Source organism: Streptopelia decaocto, assembly GCF_964273445.1.
Source record: "Streptopelia decaocto genome assembly, chromosome: 1".
Lineage (NCBI taxonomy): Eukaryota > Metazoa > Chordata > Aves > Columbiformes > Columbidae > Streptopelia > Streptopelia decaocto.
The window spans coordinates 88,252,469-88,279,730 of record NC_138663.1 but is presented as its reverse complement, the minus strand read 5'-3'; the positions used below and the strand labels follow the sequence as shown (position 1 = coordinate 88,279,730).

Here is a 27,262-nt window from a genome sequence, read left to right as displayed (position 1 = left end):
AACAACAAGTTATGAGCAAAGGCTGGGAAAAGCAAGCAGGCTATAGAGAAGCCTGCATATGTGTTATAAAGTTCAAGAGTAAGCAAGGATGTAAAGCAGAGTTTCTCACATCTGGCATCAATCATCCCATCTGAGAGCAAGAAGTTTGGGAAGACAGGACCTAGCAGCATTTTCAAATATCCCAGGAAAGCAGTAATTCATGCAGAGCCTCTCAGCTCTAGCTGAAGATTCTATACGCAGTATTTTTCACTGGAAGAAAACTAAGTATTTCAAGCCAAGTGTCTGTTCCCAATCTCTTTCTCACAGTGAGCAGATGGACCAGAGCAGTCAGGGATGTTCCCATACACCTTCTCAGCCCTTCCATCCCTTTTTTACTGCCCTGGTCACCAGTGCTCTTCCTTTTCCAGTGGTTCTGCTGCAAGGAGCCATTCCCCGTCCTTGCAGCAAGCCAGCATCTGCTTGGGGACGTCCCTGTGCTGTTCTGCTTTTTTGGCAGTGAAATACTCAGGCAGGTTGGGGGGAGGGAGGAAATACCAGGGCTGAGAGAAGGTTCCTCTCCCCTGGGCGGACAATAAGCTGAGAAGTGGGAGTCTTGGAGACTGGATAGTGCAGCTCTTCCCACAGCACGCAGCCCTGGTGTCATCCCACATTTACCTTCTTTTATTTGCTATGCATATATCAAGCAATATGAGGAGAAAGCTTTGAAATCAAAGTTAATGAAAGGAGACCTTTGTTCTTCATATCTAGTATCTGATGCAGGGAAAACCAAACCAGAGGATCTGAGAACAACTGAACAACAATCCTTGTTTTGTTAGAGGCAGAGACCTCAAAACAACAAAATAGGTTATGAACCATCAGCAAGGAACCTCATACCTCTGCTTCCTCTACCACCACCATGAATGCATGACCAGCACCACATTTCTCACCCCTCTGCCTCAATACTCTTCTGCTTCTCGGTCATAAAGTGTCTCCAAAGGCCACTGCTAGGGGAATAAATTGCTGTTTCTCTGAAGGCTCCAGCAGGGCCCTTTCTTCTCCCTTTATGCTGCTCTGCCTGGGAGGAACCTGCTGTCTCATTAACACAACCACACCTTCAGCATCACTGGAGGTGAAAGACCCTACAAACACCAATCTGGCCCATGTATGGACCATTTCCTTTGGGAGACCATGCTACAGGTGCTGGAGAAACAGCTGTGGAAACTTGAAATTGTATTAAAGAAGGAATTTCTTTAGACTCGTAGTTTCTAGATTAAAGGCAAATCGAGGAGGTTACACTAAGGATCAGCTCAAGTCATGTCACAGCTTGGAGCAATCTCCAGTCTGAAATACCTGGTATTGAACAGCATGGCTAAGGCCCATTTACACTGTGGAAAAGGGCCTTTTCTTTTTTCACCGAGCTATTGCTCCCAATAAATGGTATCTTCCCTTTCTCAAGCCCACAAGCCCCAGCAGATATCTGCTGTTCTCTGTTTCCAGGATCCTGACTACATCTCCCCCGTTAAACTTCCCATACACTTTAGACTAGCCTTCCTGCATCCAGCCATGAAAGCCGTATCAAGGCTGTCACCTCTCAGTGTACTTCTAGCACCTTCCCCCCATTTTTTCAGCCTTCATTAGAGTAATTACAGGCAGGGGAAGTGGCAGATGAGGGGAACGGAAGAAACAGTGAGGTAAGCAGATCAGTGGGGCAACCTGCGGCACACAAAGAACGATAGCTGGGCTAAGTGGGGAGGGAGAGCAGTTCCCAGCTGCAGGTTGGCTCTGTGTCCTGAATGGAGGGCAGGCTGGAAAGAGGAGAGAGCAAAGAATGAACCTGGGGAAGGTGGGATGGATTGGGCGGCTTGGCTCAGCACACCAACCCCCAGGATAACTGGGCATGGCAGAACGGACACCTAAACTGGGGACTTGATTGAGGCTGAGGAGCTGCAGGTTCTCAGTGTCTGTGGTGGAAGGTTTGTCTCCCTCGTAGTCCCTTTTCCCCCCAAGAGCTTCTTTCATAGCCCTTTGCCTTTACCCAGAAAAGACACTGCATTTCCTCTTGGCCTCTTTGACCTCTTGTTTTGTGGTGGTTGTGTTTTTTCTTTTCTTTTTTTTTTTTTTTTTTTGAGATGCAGTCTGAAAACACAGCTTTCTTTCTTCGGATGTGATCAAAGCTGGAATGATTCCACGCGTTTCTTGTTTTGCTGCTGGTAGCAGGCATTGATTGCAACGCGTCTCTCACCGTCGCGAAGCTCGCCGGCCGGGGCGCAGGAAGCAGTGAACATGCCATTCTAAGATTAGCACAAATTGCCACGGGCTGTGTCCTCCCGAAACTGCCAGCTGCAGACTCTCCGATTACACTACGCGTTTTGCAACAGGAAAAGTCCTTTCTCAGATCCTTTCTGGCAATGACACTGCTGTCTTATATCCATCTTTTTCTACAGCTTTTTCCAACCCACCCCCCCCTTTTTTTTCTCCAGCTGGTGCATCTATGTGTTCTAGTCAAGAGAATGTGCCGCACCATGGCACTCAGGTGCATAAAGTTCCCTTTCTTGCAGTGCAAGGAGAACATTACCCCTCTGACTCCCAGGGGCTGGACTGGCAGTCTCCCTCCCACTGCAAGGAAGGTGGGAAGCCTCCCTTTCTCACTCTTGCACCAGAGCATCCACCAGCCCTCAGCTCCTTCCACCACTAAGGCAGGTGTCTAGTTCTCTCAGCCCAGAGCTCAGTGCTGGCTCTGTCCTGCCCTGTGATGTTTCTCCAACCTCTGCCTTTCCTGGTCATTTTTCCTGTCTAGGTGTCATAACCCACCACTTTTGGGAATGATGAGGAGGAGCAGCCCTGCTTTTTTTGCCTTTTTTTTTTTTTTTTTTTTTGGCAAAAAATGGTGAAATTACTCAGATGTGAATTTTGTGCTCTTTGCAGCCGACTGATGATTCTTTTCAGAAGAGAAGCATGGTCAGCCTCCATGGGCTAAAACCAGCAAGCTAAAAGTAAGTCTGACTTACTCCAACAGTAATTTGGTGACTGCTGCTCTAGGGTCTTTTACTGTTCCATAAAAATAAGTGTCTAAGCATTGCATACTATGAGAAATATCAGAGCAGCAAAACAGGAATTGAATTATACCATCAACGTAAGCACGGAACTGTCTGCAGAACAGGAAGTGTAACTAGCAAGTTCTTTGTGAGGGGTTTCACTTTCCTCTTCCAAATAAGTTTACAAAATCGAGTAAATTCAAAGTAAATTCAAAAATGTTTTTCAACTCTGTATTTCTTCATCTGTTTTTAAAATTGAACCTAGTCCCTTTGGCAGCACTGGAGAAGAAAGTTCTGCCGTTATTCATGGGTTAGGTATAGTCATGGCAATTCAAGCTTCCCATCAAAGTCTCTCCTTCCTTTTGCTTCAGAGTCCTTGCCTCTGCTGTGAGAGCAAAACTGCCCACAGATCCCTGATTCTGCAGACTGCTGGGAGGGGGGGGGGTGAAGGAGAGAGGGGGGACATTCTTTTTAGCAGAGATCCTTGCTTCTCTCACAGGCTACCTGGTGGAAACACCACCAGGTCCCCATAGAAATGTTCCATGCCACCCCTGCTGTATCTTTTCAAGGCAACTGGGAAGCGCTCTGACCTGAGACACGTGGATCCTGTGGCACAGTCAGCTCTGGTGAGCACAGTCCAACTTCACTGGCTATTTAATGTGCCAGAAGATGCGAGGGCTGGTAAGGCTGCCAGATACAGGAGTCATGTCTCCCAGAGCAGACTGCTCAATACAGCAATGTCATTACCTTGCACAACGACATTTGCCAGCTCTGCTAGAGCCCACCGTGGGCACCAGGTGAAAGAACATGCGTGTTTGAGGCCCACAGAAAAGAGTTAAAAGTCTGAAGAGTTTCTCTGTGCATCCCGTTTGGGTACTCACAAAGAGCTTTTCTTGAAGAGCGTAGATTTGAGCTATAGGTGGGTAGTGTCACTGCAGACAACAAGTTTCTTATGAAATCAAAACTGCAAAGACTCGTGGGGAAAACTGGAAAGCCAGGGGTGACTTTGAGGATGAATTGGAATGTCCTGCTGGGACTGGTGCAAAACTGGCTCAGACAGCACTCAGGTAGCAGTTTTGGTCATGATCCACACACTGGCAACTGAAAGCTATCATGACTCCATCTCACAGGATTGGTATCCCACCAGTATTGTCACTGTCCATAGCATGCTACTGGAAATGCTAGTCAGAAAGGGTACCAGTGCGGGTCAGAAGCAGATAATGAAGGAGAAGTTCAGGTTTGGATTTGTGCACCTATTTTGGCTGATGAAAAGAGCAAAGGTCTATTAGCTGTCAAACAGAGGACTGTTTTGGCTTAAACTGCACCTAAATACCAGCTGAATAACAGCAGTGATTTGTACTGCCCTACTCTCCTTCCCTCCCCTATGAATCCTCTGACGTGTTGGCTTTTGCAATTAAGGTATTTTGGCCAGAAAGAGCACCTTTTATCTGAGATGCAAGTGCTCCACAGCATCTTGCAAGGCTGGAGTATTCAGCAGCTATGAAATCAGTGACAGTTGCACAATTTTTGGTACTGGTCCTGTGTACCTCGCATCCCCATTCTCATGCAGCTGCATCTAGATGTAGTTTTGAGGTCAGTCCCTGACCTGCACATCCCTCCCATGCTTCTAAAGAGCTTTGCAGAACAATTCCCTGCAGCCTGGTCTCACACCAGTTTGTCGTGCCAGCCGCGGCTCCATACCCTGGGTTTGAACAAGCTCTGCAAAGCTCCTGCATGACCCTCAGGGTTGGGTTTTTTTGTTGTTGCTGCACATGCCATCTAACTCAGCAAAGGCAAATATGACAAAAATAATGACAAATATAGTGTGTCAGAGGCAGACATAATGAGGCACCTGAGGCTCAGGGCTAGTGTCTTGATTACACAAACAGGATCCAGAAATAGTGATCCTCAACACCCAGCTCTCAACAATACGCCACAAGAAGGCAGTTGCCAGTATGCTAGATGAAAACAAGAGAGGGTCAGTGCTTTCGGGGTGCAGTTTCATAAGGTCCTGGTTTTGGCAGAAAGATAGCTTGTGTTTCAAACTGCTCACTCTCCCTTGACCTTTCCTTCCTCCCCACCCCCTTCCCTTGTAGCCATGTGAGTTTGTGGGGCTGTGCTGTAAACTAGATCGCTGAAATGATCTGGGCTAAAAATACGTCCCTTAACTCTTTACAAGGTTATTTTTAACCCAGATCATTTCAGCAATCAAGTTTGCAGCACAGCCTGACACGCGTTTGAGCTGCTATGGCAGGAGGGGATGGAGGGGTGGCAGCAGCAGGGGTGAGCACTTCCCTTTACTGCTCCAGCCAAGGGCTGAGGAAACTGTATCTTTATGTGTCACCCCATTCAGAGGGCTGATATGACAGAAAAATCATATTTTTGCATGCCTGCTGGTAAAGGCTTTCCTGGTCTGTGGCACTGGTATTTCACCATGAGATCTGTTGCCTCCCACCTGAGGTGTAGCTGAGGGCAGGCTGTGAACTCAGGGAGCGCCTGCAAACCATCACGGGGAGCACATTACTGGCCGCTGAGCGATTCAGAAGAAGTTTCCATTAAACATCCACAAAAGCCCCACAAACACCATGTCAGAGATCTCCAGGAGCCCCACTTCAAGCAGCAGCAGCTGCACGGGTGGCTGGGGAGCAGGTTTTCCTCACTGCATGGCAGAGGCAAAGCTCTATATAACCTATAGGACCTGCTCAGCTAAGGAAGAGATGGGGAGCACATCTGTGGGGAGGAAACTAAAGTAAAAATAAACCATATCACACTCTGCCTGTATGCCAGCAAGAAACTCTGGGAAGCAGTGCTGCGGTTTCTTTTGAAATTAAAGCGTCAAGCCTTACCAAGGCAGCGGATTTCAGGAGGGAATGGAGCCACTTGCTGACCCCTTCTTCCCCATCTGGCACAGCCCTGCGAAGGTAAGTGACCTGCTCTCTTTGCAAAACCTTCCCAGATGTGACTCCTGCCCCTCTCGTTTTTCAGTAAGGTAGATGCAGGATTTGAGGAGCCAGCCAGTCACAGGCCTTGTCTGCATGGGAAAGCTTATATCATGTACACTGGGGTAACTCTCTCAGCTTGGGCAGGGAGCCTCACAGCCTTAATCTGATAGAGGTGCCTGTTTTTCAGCATAACTGAGCTCATTTGCAATCAGCTTGGCTGAAAAGAACCGTTCTCAAACTTCTCAAATACCTGCTCCTGACAAGCAAAGCAACATTTTGGGAATGACAGGTTAAGCTGCAGGGGGGAACATGCCTCCCTGCAGGGTTTCCCGAGGGCTGGAGGGGAGTCAATGTCTCCTACTCCTGCAGTGAGGTGCTGTAGCCTCCCTTGCAGAGGTAGGGTTTGATGACCTGGAGACGTCCTACTCACCAGCAGATCAAGCAAGGGAGACATGATGACACTACTGGCTACTACCATACTGCCCCACCAATTTGGGATGACCGTTTCCGTAGGCAAGAGCTAATCCCTTCTCCTTGCCCTACCTTCTATTCAATTGCTGAGGCCAGCTGGAGGGAAAAGGCTGTTGAATATTCACATGGTACATCATCTAAGGCACGGTTCCTGTGTATCTGCAGAGGACATGAATTTTACGCTTTGGAGAACGCATTATGAATGCATATCATTACCAGCCAAACATACCTGTGTGTCAGACCAGTCCTACCTTTTCAAAGGCCACAATAATATTCAATAATGATGCAAAACATAATAGTAATGTGTCTGCATGCATTGAAATTAAAAAATATTTCCTTCAGTTAAGAGTACCTTTGGTACCTGTTCTAAAGGCACTTGTCCAAAGAGGCCAGTCCACCAGCCTATCGTCTTCTATCCCAGGTTCATTTATTGTTCAAGCAAGATAACCTAAAGAAACCTGGAATGGATCCCTGGGTGTGGGTCTTAGCCTTAAAGCAGTGAATAGCACAGAACAGACAACTTTAGGTTTACCTGGGTAAATATGCTACTGGTTTTGTCTGTTCAAAGTCAGTAAATAGGTAACTGTATTTTCACTTTCAGCCTCTTCTTACAGGCACCAGCTATTTTTGCTTTCACAGTGCAGATAAGATTAGAGGGGCAGCTCATAAGGAATTAGTCTTTAAATGAACTTTAAAAAGCTCAATAATAGCTTTTAATTAGCATTGGAGCCAGGTTACTGATGGAAAAATTTAATACGTGGTTTGTAGCTTTATTCAAAGCCATCTCTCTGCATGTGCCATTTAGATGGATCCCAATTTGCACCCTCCTGCCAACACAATCTGAACAGTTTCGTTTATCTGTGTCCATGTAAGTACATCAGTGGCATCAGGATTACACTGAAAGGGGAACATTGTTCAGACTGGGACAGGAGAGGTAAGTTAGCAGGGCAGGTTTAAAACACAAACTCCCCCAAAGGACCAAACTGAAAGGCAAGAGGGTGTGAAAATACCTGAAATCACAGCATAAGGAACTGGGCAGCAAAAACCAGGAGAGGCTGCTACCCATGATCTGAGCCTGCTCCCTCTCATCATGATCTGCGAAAGCATCAGCGCAGGCAGAGTGCAGATTGCCCAGGGAGTGGGGGGCTCACACTCACCTTGGCCCTTTTCTTACATCCCCAGAAGGAAATCTCACAATATTTGTTTCAACTGGGGCCCAGCAACGTGCTGAGCCCCCTGGTCAAGAAGCAACACAGCCCAAGATGTAAGCCCTGAATAAACAAACCTCTTCTTGCTACACTGACCCTTCTCCATCCCAGTGAAGCATCCTTCTTCCCATCTCTCTCTTTACCCTTCTTCACAAATCAGTGTCACTGGAGACCTTCCAGCAATAAGTTTCAGAAGCAATTTACATAGTTTATTTATTCACTTGGCATCTTATCTGGCGATGAAGCTGGTCCTTGTCTGTCTGTGGTAAATTTTAATTATTGGCAAAAGCCACAGCTAGAAGTGGCAGCAGCAGCTGTGGCTCTGTGATACCTTAGAGCCAGTCCTGTCCATCATTGTGTCAGCATAACCCCCCTGGGATTCACAGACAGGGCTCCTACCTGTATTTCCCACCATTCATTATAGAACAGGAGTGATAATTACTGTGCTGTGCTCCACCAGAGCAAAAGCTACTGTGTGAGCCACTTCTGCACTTTCCTTTGGTGGGGCTAGGCTAGCTCTGTGAACTTTGTGTATCAGAGCTATACCAGTTACTTTCCAGGTGAGTATAAAACCAGAATACATTGCAGATCTTCTAGATGTATCCTAAATGCTAGAAAATAAGTAGTTCTCTACTTCTTTCTGTTGTGTTTTCTTTGATCAGCCTTTCCAAGAAGCTAAACACCTCCATTTCATATCCCAGATGAGAATTTTGTGAGCTTTAAGAAAGGCAGTGTGCACAGAGTCCTCATCCTTTTCCTCCAAGCTGCCATCAGATGGCTGGGCGAAGAGGAGTAACTGGCCTCAAACTGCTCTGGCTCCCCCACTGCCAGGGTCCGGGAGTGAAACACAACAGAAAGCTGAACAACGAAAGTTAAGATTTGCATTTGGAAAATTCAAAGAGAATTCTGGATATATTCTGATATCAGAACATGCAATCTGGCGGTGAAAGAGTATAATGGGTATTTTGAGGTGTTTAATGATGATCCCAGCACGCTCTGCATGCAAAATCCTTGGCTGTTATTTGCAGGACTGGCATTTTAAAGGTTGTGCAAACAGGTTTCTAGTTTGACTTGCAACAAAATGAATTAGTGGTAAGCCTCTGTCTTTCTCACATGAGAACATGCACAACTGTGCAGAACCATTGCACTTGAAGCTAAAGCTTTTTCTACATTAAGGTCAAGCCTCAGCTAGTTCAGAGTGGCCTCCACATCTGCTCCATGTCACACGCAACAGATTCAATCTGCAATCTTGCAGCTCCAGGGAAAGCAATCTGCAGCCTGTGGGAACGTATTGTGAATGCTGGAGTCTGGGCTCCAGATTTCTGAACACTCTGTGAAAACAATGGGACCTCAGATTAGGCTGGGATCAGTCTGAGCTCCTGGGCCCCAAAGACGGGCTTAAGACTCCTCTGACTCAGGCACACATCTCTTCTGTACGTATTTCTATGTAGCTGCCCATTCTGCTTTCCTTCAGATAAGGGAGTGCTCACTAATTGAGAAATTTAAAAAAATAAATAAAAATTTGAAAAATACTAAACACGGAATTTTTGCAGGCAGGCAAGAGGAGGTAAGGACTCCTGATTAGACATGCTGCCTTCAAGGCAGTCAGTGTTATTAGAGCCCAGTGATCTCGAGCAGCTTTATTCAGTTCTAGTCTTAATGAAAACAGGAGCTCTTACAGCAGCCCTGGAAAAGATTTGACTACAACTACTGAAATGCATGTCGCAGGAACAGAGATTTCAGGTCTCCTCTCAAACTTTTTGTAATGTTTTCAGTGGAAAGCAAGCTTCTTGCCTGAGTGTAAATCACTGCCAGCCTGTCTCTTTAAAGTCTGTGAGTAAGTTAGCCACAAGAACAACTCTGAAAAGTACGACATCCCTCCTCAGAAGTGGTACCCAGGACAACACTTATGTCACCACAGATGAATGAACATTGGATGAGTGTGTGTCTGAATCCAACTGCAAGGCTACTGCATAGCTATAATGAGTGTGAAAAGAGGAAGGAGCTCTGACTGTAAACACGCTGCAGAAGAGTATGAGGAATGTGGACTTCAAGGGAGGGTTACATTTTTGTTTGTTTTTAGGAAAAAGGGCAGGAAAATCCTACTTTACATAAAATACGTAAAAATATGTAAAATTTCCCTGTGTTTGGAAAGAGTTTGCTTTAGGGCAACATTTTTCTCCAGACTTGTAGTGATCTGATCTTGATTTTCTCATTCTGAGAGTTCCCTCATGAACTGCTGCCATCCTGGCAGTCAGGTAACGCCCAAAGGGTAATGTGAGGATATTCCAGTTCAGCAACAATGAGCAGTTTTCATCTAGAAGACAGCAAGCAGCTCCCAAATACGGTGCAGTAATTTCAAAACTGCAGAGACTCATATCACAAATTTAAAGGCTCACAAAAGCAACATTCGGGAATTGAATGGTGGTGGGAGGTACCATGTAGCCAGAAACTAGTAAAGGGACAGATGCTTTTCAAAGGAAGGGGGACTGTGTTGGACCTGGCCGCAATACTGTGAAGAAATGGTTCATTGTACTCCCCGCCTTGCCTGCTAAAAGTAGAGGGGAAGGTCCTGCTGGTTTTCCTTCTTTTGATGGTTTGAGCTGTCCATGCCTATGTGTGAAAGGGCCTGGATAATTAGAACAATTGCTGCAGTGAGGCTTTTCTCAAGCAAGCTTTGCTGCCTGTTTGGATCAGAAGCTTGCTCAGGGTTCTTCTCTGGCACTTCCCTCCAAGTAACCTCACACCTGCCTAGAGCTCCAGAACATCAAGGCAAATGACTATCATGAATAAACCCCAGGGCAAGAGAGACCACTGATAGCGGCTGGAGTTAAGTGTTGTGGTTCAAGAGCATCGCAAGTGCAGGTGCACAGTGATGCTGTGGCTGCCTCTGTCAGCAGAGCCAGCTGGTGTGGGGAGGGAGGAGACAGCAGCAGAAAGCAGCCACTGCCACATGTGCAAGCAAGGAGCTGTGTCCTTCAAAGCAGAATTATAGGAAACATCTGTAGGCATCAGGAAATTAGAAGTGGTGTGTACATTAACTGCTTTCTGTTGCAGAGAGTGACTACGATTAAAATAATTGTTATTTTGACCTACCCTCTGAGAAATCCCTTGCTTTGCTGTTGATGCCTTTCTCCCAGCAAAGAGGGTGCGATGCTCATTTTATGTTGCATCGTTTTTCATGACAGTGGGAACCAATGCCAGCTTTCTTCACACCTTCCAAAAGACATCTCTTCTCATCAGAGTCACTGCATGAAGTCCCAGTTTAACTTGATTAGGTGGGAATGCTGCTGCTGTCCTCACAGCCTCCTGGGCGCACAGTGGAGAAAGCAGCCTCCTGTTTGCCCCTGTGTAGTTCATTAGTAATGTGTCCTAACATCAACAGTCCAGTCTGGAAAGGCCCTTATATAGTAAGGGTATGCCAGCCTCCTCGCACTAGTCTTAAGGTTGGATTTATGGCAAGCTGTTCTTTTCTTTGTGCCATGGTATGTAGCTCTCAGGAGTGCCCGACCCTTGCTTGCTAAGCACAGCCTGGTGAGATTAGCAAAACCAGCAAATATCACTGTGAAAGGTACAAGTGAGATCTTGAGTGTCCCTTTTAGTAATGACAATATTTGGCAATTGCCTAGTGCCTACATGTTCCCAACACTGCACAGGCCGATTCATTACAGCAGCATTACCTCAAACCTGCATGGTTAGGAGCCTCTGCTGAGAGGGCAATGTACAGGTTAGTCCATTTTGATGCATATGCAGCCACTGCTGCATACCCCACAGAATTGGTCTTGAGGGCAGCCAGGATTTTGTCTGTCAGGAGAGCACTCAGACCATCATGCAGGTGTGTGTGGTCCCCTCTGCCCAGGGAACCTGGAATCCTTTGCTACGTGTTGGCACAGCATTAACAGGCAGGCTGGCAAGTGCTCACCCTAGCCTTGTCCTAAGCACCGGATTAAAAAATCATCCTTTGCTAGACAGACCAAAAGAGTCTGGAGGCCACAGCCCCTGAGAACAGAAAGGAGCCCAGGCCATTCACTTCTGAGAAAGTGTCTTCTCGCGTCTGTCAAAAGCTGCCAAGAGAGGTTTGATCAAGTGCCGTCGTTACCAAAAGAGGCAGCGAACTGCAGCACCTGGTCTCTGCCGGGCAGTGTGCCCGTGTCAGGGCAGAACGTATGTAACCTCAGCCCGTCCCCTGTGGAGGCAGGAGCAGCTCTGGGCTCTGCTGTGCACTGTGCTGGATAAGGCATCCGGCTGTTCAGCCATGACTTGCTGCTCAGGGAAGACCATTTAAAACGTAAATCAAGTAATTTGTGTGTGTGTATAGTGTTTTGGGAGTCCTCGGCTGAGGTGGTTGCAGAAACCTCCAGCCACACATGGGCATCACTGTTTCCTTTTCTGTGAGAAGTGCTTTTTGTGAGATGTCTGATTTTGTTTGCTTGTGTTTTTCCATGCTCAGAGTATTCTCCTGGTGAAAGGAGTGGAGAGGAGAGATGAGGACTGGGGCAGGGGGAATGTACCAGAGAAATGCCTAATTTCTAATGTCAGATTGGTCTGGGCAGCAGACCACCCATGGACAGGTCAGGCAGGATGATCCCAGCCTTGTACAGAAGAAGCAACCCAGGCACTGGTTGAATTTTAATGTCAAGCAGGCAGCTGCCTGGTGAAGGAACCAGTTGCAGTGGTTGCAAGGGTTTTTCCCAGGCTGAAGATGTTGATTACAGTATGTCAGTTCTGCATTTGTCCTGTAGTTGATCTAGGACACAATAACTTGCGCTCATTTGGTTCTGGGCTCACACCCAAGCGAGCATTAGCCCAGCCACAGCTTCACATGAACACATACCCAGACCAGGCATGTGGATTTCATCCATGAGAAGTAGCCAGCTGGACTTTGTGTGGTATAGAGTACTTTGGGCACACGTTAACTTAGATGACCTGTTTGCCACAAAACTTGTTCTAAGCAAGTCCTGACGAAGTCCAGCACCCACAAAGGACGGATTCCCTCCCAAAGAACTATCTTTTTAATGGGATTTTGGCCTGTTTTCTAAAGATTTTTTTAAAATATATAATATCCACCATGATTATAAGGGTGTCTTGAAGGTGCTTTGCTAGCGAGAGAACAGATTTCACATCTCGGTCACATGCATCCCCTGTTTGTTCAGCTTACCCTTCCTGCCTGCAGCTGCAGGGCTGTGCCCGAACAATTCTCCACGTACAGCAAGCAGAGTCAGACAAGGATTTCCCTAGACCAATAAGTCACCAGCGTAAGAGAGAGGAGAAGCTCAAAAATGTTGAAAGGAGTAACAATAGTGCCAGAAGACAGAATATGCAAGAGGAAAGGCCCAAAAGGTACTGGAATGGCAAGGCGACTGCTATTGCAGTGAGAGGATAGGAGGCTGGGATGAGAGGTAGGAAGGTGAAATAAAAGGCTGTAAAGTATCAGTGAGACCTGATGCTACAGGGGAGAGAAACCATGCCATGTACAGTAAGAAGAGATAGTGGTCATCAAGATCACTAGGTTTTTAAGATACATGACAATGTTTGCTTGCAGACAGTGAAGAAGAAAGCGTAGGAGGGCTAGATGGGGAGGTAAAAGTCTACATTGCCAGCCAGGCCAGTTGCCTACAGACAAGGTGACCAGTTTGGCTGGGAAAGCAGGGGAAACAGATAAGCCTCCAATTAATTTAAGGAGAAACGGCCTCAGCCTTTCCTGTGAAAGGGCTGTGCACATGTAATTGCCTCATTACAAGCCCGACACAGCTGCTTGCAGACAGGCCAGGCAGCCAACATGGAAATAATTTCAGGCAGCAGGAAAAAGCTTGTGGATAAAGCTGATATCTGGCTGGATGCAGTCATACCCAGCCACACAAGGGGAGAAAGAAGGAAAGGCTGTGCCTACAGCAGCAGTATGGCAGCCTTCCTCTGGAGCAGCTCCATGCAAGAGAGGTCTTCATCTCACCTGAAATGGTGCAACATCAAAAACTCATCTGTGCTGGGCTTTAAGGCCCAACATACCACACAGAGTTCTCCCTTTTGAGTCTTCAGGGTGCACTAGTGTCTCCATTCAATAATTACTCTGCCATAACGAGGCCAAGACATACTCTTTTAGAGAAGGCTGAGATATTTCAGATTCTACAGCTTCAAGAAAACAAAAAGAAGAATATGCAAGGTTAAGAAGTTGATGGCTTACTATCTGGCTACTGTAGGTGGTAATGTATTTCAAACCATCTAACTACTACCCAGTGGTATCCCGTACACAGCCAACTGGAACTGTGAGCCATCAGTAACCTTAAACACTGAGATACAAAGACGCAACTAGTTTAACAAAGATCTCTGCCATTACTAAGTTTGACTCTACTAGAAGATTAGATCAATGTGTCTCCTCCCTTTATGAAGACCGGGGAACTCCATGTCCTGCTATTTCCTTCAAGTCAATATGTCTGTTTTAAAAATACTGGCTGTATTTATCTGGAACAAACAGATTCAAAAAATTACTTTTCATTCTTATTGCCCATTCTAAAGAGCATTTGGCCTTAAAAGAATGATGTTGATATTGCAGAGCTCTTCCCTTGCTCCAAATGAACACTAGTGACACATCTGCTGTCTTCTTCCATCAAGTTTACAATAACTCTAAGTGTTTTTAGGGAAATACCTTGTGCCTCTAAAACATGAGTGCTGCCAGATTGGGATGCTGAAAACAAGGTTCCTTACTCTGAAATGCCCAGGCAAATATAGCTGTCAGCTACTCTCTCAAAGAAGGTCACAATGAAGGAGGCTAGTGGGCATTAACTTGGAAGCAGGAGTTCAGTGTCATCTGAGGGCCAATGTACCACTTTCCTAAATAACTGAAGATGCCCACTGTCTTTCAAGCAGCATCACTTTTCATTTCTCCAAACTTAAATTAGAAGAACACCTACACAGCTTTCCACCTAGCTCAGGAAGACCTCTGGCTTTTTTGGTGTGTCAGGCAGGATACATAGTCCTGTCTTTAACTTCTTCTTTCCATCTCATGGGAGCCCTCTAGCAACAAATGCTGTCTGAAACATGGTTGTTACAACCAGATCTGAGCTACTGCAGATACTTAAAATATAGAGTTTATATGTGAAAGGTAGGTGGGGGAAAGAAAGGAGTTATTTCTCAGAAATAATGCATTGAATAGGCAAGTTGATGAGGTTTTGTTGTTTTAGGAATCCATAGACACTCTAGACATGCAACTTCAGAGCTGATGGCTGTTGTCTACCTCTAGTAGAGTGATGCTGATGTCTTAATCTACAGCTGACAACAGCTGTTACCAGGATGTTGGTCTGGCTGGACTGGAGCATATAGCTTCCCATATGTCTGTAGTAGCTTGTACAACCAGTATCTGGGATTTGTCTGTGAGATACTTGTACCACCAGCAAATGCTTCCATGGGTTCGGAGGAGCGAGATGGTAGTATGAAGAACAGCGGCGATGGCCACTGTGAAATGTAGCTGCTTGCCTAATGTGCTGTTTGCACCAGCTGCTTGTACAGAGCTCCATGCCTGGCTGGGGTTTTCCCCAGGATACTTCTCAGTTTCCCAATGTTTCCCTCTCAGACGTCTGTTTTTCTTAATGGTCTGGGAACTGTACACAACCTGTCAACTCTCCCCAAATTAATTGGTGCCTCTCTCTGTGTACTTCCAGGCCTTGTTCTCTGGAGCTCTCACAGCTCTAGAAGGACAAGGGGTGAGCTAACAGAGGAACAACCAGCAAAACCTCCCAGGCTTCCCACAGGGAGAAGGGAAGTAATGCAGTCAGGTGCATCCCATCTCATGGGAGCCATCTCCTCGACTACGGCACAGGGAAGAGAGGTGGCCAGGAAGGCTGGGCGTGAGAGTGGGGAATAAGATGCATGAACCATGGTTATCACCTGATACAGGCCTCTGAGATGAGCAGCTGTTGGTTAAAATGTGCCTTGTAGAAAATAATTATTTTAAACCATCTGAATCATATTGTTGCTTTAAGTGACTTGCATAGCCCTGTAGCTGCAGACACGATGCGAGGCTGCACTCTCTTCTCACCTACACAGAGGTGCTTGGGCAGCTGCTCTGAAGAAAACAGCTGGGCGAATGGACCAGCTCCCGTATTAGAAAACAGCTCAGCCTGGTAAGTCACCTTCCAGCTGCTCTTCAGTTTAGCTTCTCCCTTGCTTGCCTCATGTGGCATGAGGAAAAAAGCCCCATTTTTAGTAGAGGTCTGAAATGAGATGAACTTCAACAGAAGGAGACTCAGATGCAAGATGGTTCAGGTGGGATGAGGAAGGGACTGCTCTTGGATTGACAGAATGGTTAAAGAGGAGGAACTTCGAGCAGGGGCATGTGCAGCCTGCATTAATTTTCTAATCTGAAGCTATTCAGAAGTTCAAATTAGAAACTGAAGTCACTGGACTGTCAAAGAAGGGATACAGAGAATGTAAGAATCAGGTACAACTCGAAATACTTCCATTAAATTCTTTAAGTATACAGTTACACCTCATTTAAACTCAACACTAGAGACAGCCTAGTTGTAGCAGCACAGGGATTGAATTCCTCTTCATTTATCATGCTGGGAACAGAAAATCAGAGGGGTAAATGCGCCCACGCGGAGCTCCCAACTGCTGCAGCTCCCAGGACTCATCAGTTAGGCCTGTGCTATCTTTGAAACACATTGCTTTTAGATTAGGTCTACACTGGATACAGACAGGTCAGAGAAGGAGGTTCATGTTTCTCTGAGCCAGGAATTTAGTTGAAAAAGATACAGAGATATGAAGTGGAGGAAAGTGATAGTAAGCATGCAGCTGGCAGACAGCTTGAGGTGTGAACACTAAGGTATATCCACAGAGATGTTGTTTAAGCTGGACCCTGGAGGGCTCAGGGGCCCCAGTGGCACCAAGGATTTGGGTTTGTGAAGCTGCTTTCTCGGCAGCTGCCCGCTCTTCGGCTCTGTCTGGAGTCTCCAGTTTGTGAGACCCCTGCAAACCAGGCCCTACACTGGGCAAACAAATCCAGGTAGCTGCCATCTGCAGTTATGCTTGAAAACTCCTGTCTGAATTTTCAGCCCAGTCTGGGTCAGCTCTCATGATGCATTAGGAACTGAGTGATTTCCATGGATAAATGACTCTACTATACACCCTAAGGAAAACGCGTACAAGTAATTCTCAAGCTGCAGCTTAGCCTCTAACATGGATTTTTTTCTATGCTCTGAGAACGATAACTATCTCTGTTTCAGAGTTAACCTGCTTACAAAATTCTCCCAAAAACACTGTAAAGGAGAAATGCAATGTTTGCAAGAGCTCTGAAATACCCTACCTACTTCAGTGCTTTATTTCTTTTTCCTGATGGCCGATTGAAACTCTTATACGTTCCTTCTGTGGCAAGAATGGGGACTAAGTTCCTTCAACCTCAGGCACAGTTTCTCCAGGTTAAAGTTGGGCCACCGGAACCAGGTGTGCAGGAAGTGCAGGCTCAGTGCCTACAAGCCACTTGCTCAGCATGTAAATCAACACTACGAAGCTCTGGCCAGAATGTCACTGAATTCATGGACCTTAAAATGAAAGGTGTTGAGAAGAAAAATTATATTCAACTTACAAGAGAATGATCCAGCAATTTTTGAGTTGTAGAGCAGAGGCAGAAGAAATAAAGTATGACAGTTTCATTACTTGATAGCTTTTCTTTCCCATAGGTTACAAAAAGAAAAGGCTTCCAGCTTTTGCCTTTGAGAATCTACAGACTAAACTGATGCCTGCTACAAAGGCTCGAAGAGTTGCTGTAGATGATGCAGGCTTCAGTGTGCTGGATCAGAGTGTGAAGCTGCAGTGGGGGATGGACCCTGTGAGACTGGACCTTGAGCATCACACTCCTGAGCAAAGCCCTGCAGGGCTTGGTTTGGAGCATGTCACTAGTGGGTGACGTACAGCAGTTGCCTGAGGCTAGAACTGGAACAGTGTGAGATGCCAGTGCCAAGGGCAGGAGGTTGTGGTGGGAAGGCAGAGTAAAGGAAGGTGAGTCCCGTGCTCAGTGCATACAAAGAAGCAGGAGGAGAGGGGCTGAGAAGAAATCCCTGGGTGGCTGTGGGCAAAGGCTTCTTGAGCGGTACAGAGCAAGACTTGATATTACATGAAATTAAAACTCCTGATAGGACTGGAAAATACAACTTTGCATTGAGCTGGGAGATGAAAGAGAAGGTGCTATGACTGTTTCCTTTCTGTGTGGGTGACCTGTCTGACTTGATATCTCTATGTCTCCTGCCAACTCATGCTCCAGCATACTTCAGCAATCCACCCCTTTTCTTCCACTCTCCTCTTTACAGGCATCTGCTGTCTAGGGGACCAGTAGGCATCCCTTCATTTGTTTGCATGGACAGCCCCTCTGCCTCTAATAGGGAATTGATACCTGAAAAATTGGAATGAAAACACTGGATTTTCATGAAGACACAGGGTTGACAAATCTGAGCACTTTGTAAAGACTAAGTGGGCAGCCAAATTACACTATGCACTTTTCAAAAGTTAAACACATGCTCACTGCATGGCCCAAGGGGTGAAATTCCTAGGAAACCTGGCACACAAGCTGAACTCTGTGTATATGAAAACAGGACCCATTTCATCTGAACTTATATCAGGGAAATATGGCACTCAGCAGAAAGGTATTTCAAGCCTATTGACTTGAATAACCCATGACTGCTGTTGCAGTACACAGTTAAAGGATAAAGAAACCCATTCTTAAAACAGGAAGAAACAATACAAACAAAATTGCTTTTGTGTTTCACACAGGGAATAAAAGAAGAGTTCCCAGACTCTTGCAGATATGATGCCAATTTGTTTTGACCTAAGTTTCCCATAGGCAGAAGTTTGCAGGGCTTGAACAACGTGGTACAGTAGGAAGGAATCATCAATGCTTTTGAGGCCTGATGTTGAATAGCCACTAGCTTCTGCTAGCAGCCCCATACGTGGAAGGGCTTCAGAAACAGTATGGTCCTGTCCCTCTGGTGGCCCTCTCAATACTATTACTTGAATGCAATAGAAGATCACTCCTGACATTATCTTTCTAATGCTCTGTCCAGTCTATTTTTGAATCTCTCATGGGAAAGAGGTTTCCACTACATTCGGTTTCCACTAGGCTATTCCAAGTAATGCTAGACCTCACTGCTAGAAGTCTTTCCTGCTATCCAGTGAAATATAAATCTTCCTTTTAATTGGATCCCATTATTCCTAGGTGTACTGCTTTTCTGATGTACTAACTAATTCTGTTTCCTTTCTGTTCAAAGTTTTGGGCTACTGTCCCCTGCCTCACTGCAAAGCCACGCTGACTTGTTTAACTCCATTCTTCTGATCAGCTCTCCCTCTCCTTTGTATTTTTGTGTCTTTCTCTGAACAAGTCACTGGTCTGCATCCTTTGGATACTGAGGCTTTCCAAACTGCATGTGTTAATTCTCTGCACTTGAAAAACCATGATCTATGTGAGCAGTAAATTTCTTGCCTTAAGAAGCAGCATGTAGCTTGGTTCAGTGATAGAGCATAAGGGAAAAGGACCATATTTTGTGAAGTACTTCAGGATGCTCAGAAAAGCACCACTGCATGCCATATCTACTTGTACAAAAGCACAATCTGAGCTGTGGTCCAATCATGCTGAGAGCATGCATTTGAGAAGCCTGAGATGAACAGTGGCTTTGTTGAAGCTGGCAGTGGTAAATCAGGATCCTTTGCAGACTGGCCACTAGTCATCCACACTGACCAAAACACTGTGTCAGAAAGGGTAAAAAGGGTTGTTTGTGTAAGGACACCTGTACATAAAAACGAGCTTACCACCTTGCTGTCTGTTGTGTGGGTCTTGAGCTCTTTTAAAATTTGATGCTGAAGATCAAAAGAAAAAGGGCATGCATCTATACTGGCTGCCAATCTGACAAGTGAGGTCTGGGTTTTTGCTTTAACAAGTGATGTGATCATTTGGCCTAATTTCTTTTTTCCTTTCTAACAGGTGAAAACTTCATTGGGCACTAATGGGGCAGATAAGCCTCATCCTTGTCAGTACATTACCAGGACTCATGTAGTGATGATAAGATATCATAAAGATATGTCTCAGGCTTGATGTTAATGTAAAAACATTTCTGGCATAAGACTCATAGCTGGACACATTGTGGCTTGGATGAAGTGAGACTTAAATCCAAGCCTACACAGGCTCCATAAGAAAGAAGTGCCCTGTGCCTCTGATAATAACTAGGTGTGAAGCAACTGTGCAGTGAATGCGTAATACTAACTTCTCCTTGCATAACAGATCTCCTGTCTCTAGACCAAATTCATCCTTATGCATGCTGTGTTGCAAACTGCTAAAGGCATATAGTTGTCTGTAAGTCACCAAGACAAGCTGTGTCCCTGTGGTATTGTAGCAAGGTAGCAAGAAGGCTTCACCAGTAAAACAGACAGGTCCTCCAAACAGGTTCTCTTGCTGCTGGGTACAGCTGCCATCTCAGATCCTAAATGCAGGCTGTAGAGTTGGTGTTTTAGGAAAAGGAGCATCCACCTCTCCACAACTGTTAACCAGCCATGTGGAAACAGAAAGGAAAACCATCCCTAGTTTGTATGGGCTTGGTCATTTCCATGACGGACACCAGCATTTTCCTGGCAGCACCTATCACTAAAGCAATGCTGATGTTTTCCCTTGTTCTTCAGATAAGCAGATCCCGCGTATGTATAAGATAGTATGAGAGGGTATGCAAAATATGCTGCTCAACAGTAACATGGCCTGCCAGTTAGACTGTGGAGTACAGGAAAGAAGGCTTTTCTAAAATGCTGTCACCATGACCTGGGATACTCAATGAAAGGTGAGAAGGAGGAGGGGTTCAGAAGAATCGTTCCTTTCCAGCGACACAAATGCAAATGCAAACCATTTACTCTGGGGTCTCTGCTATGTACAAGAAAGGGTCACAGCACAGCCCATGGTGTTTGGTTTTGTTCCCTTCTGTCCTTCAAGAGGGAGGACTCATCCAGTCACTGGGATGTGGAAGTCTGGCAAACCTGATCCTTTCCAGGATCCTCTACTGCAAACATGCTGTTTACTGTCAGGCAGGTCCTAAATCTGCCCAGACATGAGAAGTAAAATGGGGTCATATGGTACCTCTCCTAGCATATTTAAATACTCTTCCCTTTGTCTACACAGACACTCTGTGCAAATGTGTCATTTTTATGATTCTGGAAGAAAACACCAAAACCAAGTATATTTGAGGTTAAAATGTTCTGTTAAGCAAAAAGAAAAAAGAGTGGAAAAGGAATGTTCTAACTTTTGGAATGAAAGCCAAGCAGCAGAGCTTCCTGAGATAGGGAAATTGTTTCCTGGCAGAGCTAACCATGGCGTAATGCTTGTACTTAATCTTGGCTCCACAGCTGCAAGGGTGGGCAGGGACCTCGCTCAGCCTGGCTCACCTCTGCATGGCTTACTGTCCTGCTGCTATAAGGACAATAAAGGTTACCAACTTCAGCCCTCTTGGCTACACTCTACCAAGTACCCTTTCCTTTATCCCCACCACTTGAGTCCTCTTGGGTGACAGGTCACACATACTCTTAGTGCACTTTTCCTAGGGACAGTATGAAAGCAAGCTGCCCTGTAGTTTGGGCAGAGGCATCATCCCCTGTGGGTCCTGGGAGGACACAGCAGTTGGGATGCTAGACCTGGAAATGTACTCAGTTGTGATGTCTGGCTGACCACAGCACAAAGCAAGCAGTGGCTTCTCAGCTTGCCTCTTGAGGGAGGGGACGTGTTTGAACCCCAAGAGGTTTCTGCAGTCTCTCAGTGAGATGGGGAACAGAGGACTCAGGAATTTTCTCTGCACTGCTCTGCTGCTCGCTGAAGGAGGGAGGACCCAGGACCTCTTTGTGGCATCCTCACCTGACACAGGAGGGAGCTTTACTGAAAAGAGCAGGGGTCCCATCACTCCCCAAATGTCCCAGATGAGGACATTGTGGTGTAGGGAGAGCACAGAGCCTGGGGCTGGAGCCATGTCCAGTAGGTTGCCCAGAAGAGAAGTGGCAAAGTGAGCAGAGAACTGCTCTCAGCCTCAAAAAGCTTTCCCTCTCCTGAGCCGGTGTAGCAACAGGCAAAATGAAGGTCTAGCAGTAGCTAGTTGCAGAAAAGACGTGGGACTGGAGATGTCACAGAAATAAGGTAAATCCATTGGTAGGCACGAAGAAGAGAGGAGCCTTCACAAAATAAACCTGGTTGCTGCACCTTCTAAGCTTAGGGAACCCATCACACATGGGGGGCCACCAAAGGGAAACTCAGTCTTGGATTGCTTCCCCTTGCTTTGCAAGCAAAGTTCAAATGTCCCCACGCTCCCAAGCTCCTGCAGAGAGGCTGGGAAGAGGAATGCCATGACTGCTGCTGAAAAAGGGCTGCAAAAAGCCACAGGCGCTTTCTGTGGATGCCTTAACTCACAACATCTTCAGCAAGGTTTGGTACAGCTATGAGAATTAGACAGCTTGAACCAACTCTGAAGGTGTAAACTAACAAACTAACACAATAATTTCTGATCCTTTCTGTACCATGAGTGCAATGAAGGTTTAGTGGCTGCTTTTTCACAGTGGCTGAGCTTTCACCAGTGCCAGCTTTACAAATTTTTGGTATGAACTCTTCATCTTAACAGTCTGTGATTCAAGCTTCATGACTTCAAGTTCCTTCCATTGGATGTAACACTGGAAAGAATACATTCTCAGATCTATCTTGCATCAAGAAGTTGGTCTTCACACCACAAAAAAAAAATCAGCCTGAAGATCAGCAGATTCACAAAATTACATGCACTGCAAGAACGGCGTTTTGCTGCTTTTTTTCTCCTTCTTTGGGATATTAAATGGTTACAGTTACTGTTTTCAATGTGGCACATTTCTGGCAGCAGAATGGCTAAGAATGTAGGTACTATCCCCTAAGGAGCAGCAAAACCACTCTAAGAAAGCGATCCCAACTATCTTTCAAAAATAGGGACTTCCTGCCAGAGACGTGATGGAAATCAGCTGGCTAGGTCAGCCCTCTGCCCTTTTTTCCCTAATGCTGTAATCCTCATGTGTCCCAGTAAAGCAAAGAGTTTGCCAGTTATGCCAGCAGGAAAGGAGAGAGCAGCTCTGCCTGCCACAGATGAAGCAATTGGGGAAATGACAAAACTTCTTGTTCCTGTTGCACAGGACCATTAAATCTGTTTTTTAAAGCAAAAGGCTGTAGTGAGTTTCTGGGTCCTGCTCATGCTGCATGTCAAAAGCTCTCACGAAGAAACACAGCAGAGAATTGGCAGATGGGAACTCAAGTCTTTGCTCTTAGCTCTGTTTTGTTTTACTATCTTCTTACCTTTGGGATATTAACCACTGTTTTGGAGGTGGTTTGTCTTGGGAGTTGAGCTGTTTTAAAAATAAGAATAGATGCAGCAATCTACAGATGATCAGAAAACAAAGTAAAGTGGGGAAAGAGTGGGAAACAGAGGTAAAGGAACTGAATCAAGAGCCTGAAAGTTTTAAGTTAAATACTTCAGATAAGCTTCCTGACTGTCAGACCTGCCCTGTCACACGTGTCTCCCAGAGGAAATGGCAGGTCTGTCCCTTTCTACTCTGAAACACCGCTACAGCAGACAACAGAAAATACTCCAGGGGTGCAGTTCTCTTGTGTGTGGAGAGGAGAGAGGGTGGGGGAGAGTGTTGTCAGCATGACAAAATATCTGCTCCAGCCCTTATTTAGCCTTTGCTCCATATGTGGCCTTCTGTGCACAGCAGTTAAATGAAAAGCTCAACTCCCCTTTCCCTCCCAGACATCACAGGATAGTATATGGTGAAAAAGAATAAAACAAACATGAACAGTTACTGGTCCAGGCTCTGTCAAACCTAAAAACCTTTATAAAGCTATATATCTGTCATGCTGCATGGAGTCTGTGCTGAGTTGGTCTGATCACTGCTTGGTCCTTCTCCACACCAAAATCTGTTTAGATAGTCTGTTGAGGACATTTCTTGACATGAATGTGCCTGATCTTTACCCTCGCCTGGAGGGCAGGTCAGCACAGATAACAAGGACTGCGATGTTAGCACCTGGGCGTTATCAGAACTGCCCGGCTGAGCTGTGTGCTGGAAATCTTCAAAGAAAAATTGTAGTAGTGCCTCAAGCACATGGTTCCCTGCCTTTGTTGCATGTCCCCTGCTGTTGGGGCTGCACTGATGCAGAAAAAGGCTTCTCTGGGAAGATAATATAAAGTGTTTAGTAAGATCTGTGTTTAGCTGAGAGATATACCAAAAGTGTTCTTTCGTCATTTGAGGTTTTGTTAATGTTGTAATCACCTTTCTATCTCTTGTGCCCCTCCTAAAAAGAAATACTTTTTTTTTTTTAACTCTGCCACTTAAAAAACTGTTTGAAAAGCTGGTGAATCCGGTCTGACATGAGGAAAGCAAGCACCATCACTCCTATTTCATATGAATGGGCAAAGATGCAAGGAGAGGTGAACTGCCTTGCCCAAGAGGGTGCTGCACAGGAGACTGCTTTGAATTAAATACTAGGGAAGTCTGACTCCTACTTCTACACCCCTGTCCAACAGCCTTGTGCCCACCCAGAGATAAGAGGTCTGGCTCTCCAGAAGCATGGGAGACGCAGCATGGGGAAAAGGGCAGAGGAAACCCTCCGGGGGTGTGCTACTCATATAGCTCGCCAAAGAAAGAGTTCTTGGGTCCTCTTTATCGACTCAAAATGCTCTATCGATAATGAAAGTGAGACTGCCCAGTCCACGTGGAACGGGGGGGACACACCGCTTTGGGTCCAAATCACAGCTGCTGCTGCCTGGGTTGGGTCGGGATCAGCCCCAGGGAGCCCACTAATCCTGTATGGCTTGTTCATTTTCCTTATGTCCCCATTTTTACTGAATTCTTCAAACCTCCTTTCAAAATGATGCCTTTAAAAATTTAACTATATTTCTCACCTCAGAGACAAAAAAAGTAAGCAGCAGTCTTTCCTTGTTCCCCTTTCACAGATGTAATTTCTCCCCATACCATCCCCCTGTTTTCCAAATCTGGACTAAACCTCACGAAACATTCTGAGGTGTATGGCCCAGGCGGGGGTGGGAGGGAGAGACATTTATCTGAACCACTGCTAAAGGATATTTTGAGCTGCCTTTAGTGAGAAATCACTTTGCAAGGTGGAGCTAATGCAGATCGAGGAGCCAGTCACAAGCTAGTGGAAATAAAAGTTTTTCTTTACCTCCATGTCCTGCAAGAGAGAGGTGTCCTCAGGGCAATCTTTCTTCCCCACCCCTTTCCCTCTTATCTGTGGGAAAACTTCAGCCGAGCCAGGGCAAAATCGCGCCGCCGTGGAGGGTATGTAACATCCAAGCTCCTGCTTGAAAACTGACAGAGCCCAGCGAGTGGCCCTGCACGACGAACAAGGAAGAAGGGCGGGTGGGTGAGAGGAAGGGAGGGAGGCGAGAGGAGGGGGAGGCAAGGCAATCGGGGTTTATATTTAGACACAAATCTAAACAGATACTGTCCTTCCCGAAGTGCCGGGCTCATGAGACAACAAGCAGCAAACTCTGGTGCTGTGCCCAAACTTGGGGACACCACATGCATTTTCCCCCTTCCTTTCTTTCTCCTCTCTGTGTTTTCTGTCACCTTACCTTATTTTTTTTTGCCTCCCCTGTCCCATTTTTCTTGTATTTCTCTCCCTTGCTTGCAGTTGCTCCCCTGGTATCTCTGCCTGGATCTTTCCCTTGTCCATGCTTCCCTCACCAAGGTCTCTTCCAAGCTGTTTATTTCTGAGGAGAATCTTTTGCCTCTAACTGCACCTTCCCTTCTCTCTTCCTTCGCACTTTTAGGTAATTTCAGTCAGCAGTGGACTGCCTTTAGGATGGTTGGAGACGCAGAAGAGCAGCAGAGAACAGGTGATCATTGCAATTGAGCAGAGTTTAAGGCTTCAGGATGCTGGTGCACGGCTGAGACTCTCAGGGTTGCCATAATGTCAGCAGCACTGTTGTGCTGCCGGGTGATCCCCCAAAAGAGATCAGGGGTCCAGTGTGAAGGGACCTGCACAAATGTGGGTACAAGCAGGGGGACCCCATGCAAGGTGTCACTGGCTAGCTGTAAGGCAGAACTAGCTCATTCCACCCTGAACTTGGGTCTCACATTGCCAGGTCAGAAGGTGCAGGATGTACTTCTCTCCCTTCACAGGGAAGAATAGGCTGTGCACTGGAAATGAGAAGCTTCCGTGGTGGTAGAAAAATTCAGATGGGAAAAAAATAAGCTTCGGGAATGTTTTGCTGTGGTTTCCCTTTCCCTTCTGATCGCAGTGTTGTAAACTAGACATCTCATTCCTGTTTTAGCAACTGTTTGCATATGCTCCTTCTCAAGAATTTCAGTCCCCACCTCTTGAGAGCAGGGTGGTGCAGAGGAATTTGGAAATGCTCCCTTTGTCTTCTGCTGGCTCCCCTGCCTTGCATGCAGCTGCAAAGTGACACAATGTCATGTTGTCATCATTTTGGGATGATACTGTGGGGGAAGAAGAGGGTTAACCATCTTTCCTGAAAGGGACACATACTTCGCAGCATTTCACAAGTCCCTGCTCTCTATGGAGGAAAACACTCCAGAATGGATTTAACTGTGACCATCATGATATCCCAGATTATTCTCACCAATAAATTGTCTCAACACAGTTGTTCTTACAGCATAGATAACTGCTGCTGTACTGCATGTTATAGGACTTCTGTGGAATTAGCAGATTTAAATCATGATCTCATTATCTCCCAAATTCAATATACAGTGGTTGCTCAGCCCTCAGCCAAAAAATGATAGACTGAGTTGTTGCAATCTGGAAACTGGGCAAGAGGACTAATTAATATTCTATTGCTGAAACACTGGATTAGTTGAAACTCCTCTGCTGTAAGCAACCGGAAGATGCTGTAACTACAGAAAATAGTTTTAAAATCTAAAATAAACAGGAAATTCCTTCTTGATTGGAAATCCTATTGATTTCTTAAAGTCCTGACAATGGCATGCTAGGAGAGGGGACAGGAGCTGAAATGAGGAGCAGGGTGAGGTGGGGAGGGCAGCTTTGCCTGCTGTCGGGACAGAAGGAGTGTTTTGTGCTCAGGGATTTCACTGTGGGCAGTGATCGCCAAGTGTCATTTCCAAGATATCTGCCATGTAATGGATGACCAAAATCACACACTTCCAATGGTTGTTTCATGCCGTGCAGGGTCTATTTCAGCATTTTCTTTCTGCTTTCAGGAGTTGTCCTCTGTGGAGGAAACTGTTTGCTTAGGTCTACAAAAAAGGAAACTGGTAGGTAGAGATAGTATCACTTTACCCACACTAATAAAGCAAAGGTAGTTGCAGCTGCCCCACCACAATTCTTCACCATATTTACTTCTGCTCTGAATATCTTGCCACAAGACAAATATTTTCTGCCACAGGATTCCAAATGCCATTGCTCTGAACATGGTACACAGTATTCAGTTTATTAATGCTAAATCTCTCTTCCTGAAGGAGCAAGGAGAGAACACACAGAAATGTGGTATATGCTTTTTTCCCCAGCCAGGAAGACATGAGGTGTGGATTTGCTCTAGACTTTCTTGTTTCTGGAGTGAAAAACACTAAAAAATCTGAAACAAACAACTGACTTGCTTTAACTGCAAGAACC

At 45.9% G+C, this 27,262-nt stretch overlaps 1 protein-coding gene across 2 annotated transcripts in view; it reads right to left on the bottom strand.

Annotated features, from left to right (window-relative positions):
• Positions 1-25,012, bottom strand: part of RCSD1 (RCSD domain containing 1) — a 35,074-nt gene extending 10,062 nt beyond the window's left edge. For both annotated transcript variants that reach the window (XM_082051571.1, XM_082051570.1), the window contains exon 1: positions 24,833-25,012. In XM_082051571.1, coding sequence (XP_081907697.1) covers positions 24,833-24,838 — 6 coding nt within the window. In that variant the 5' untranslated portion in view covers positions 24,839-25,012. The remainder of the gene's footprint in view (positions 1-24,832) is intronic.
• Positions 25,013-27,262: the final 2,250 nt, after the last annotated feature.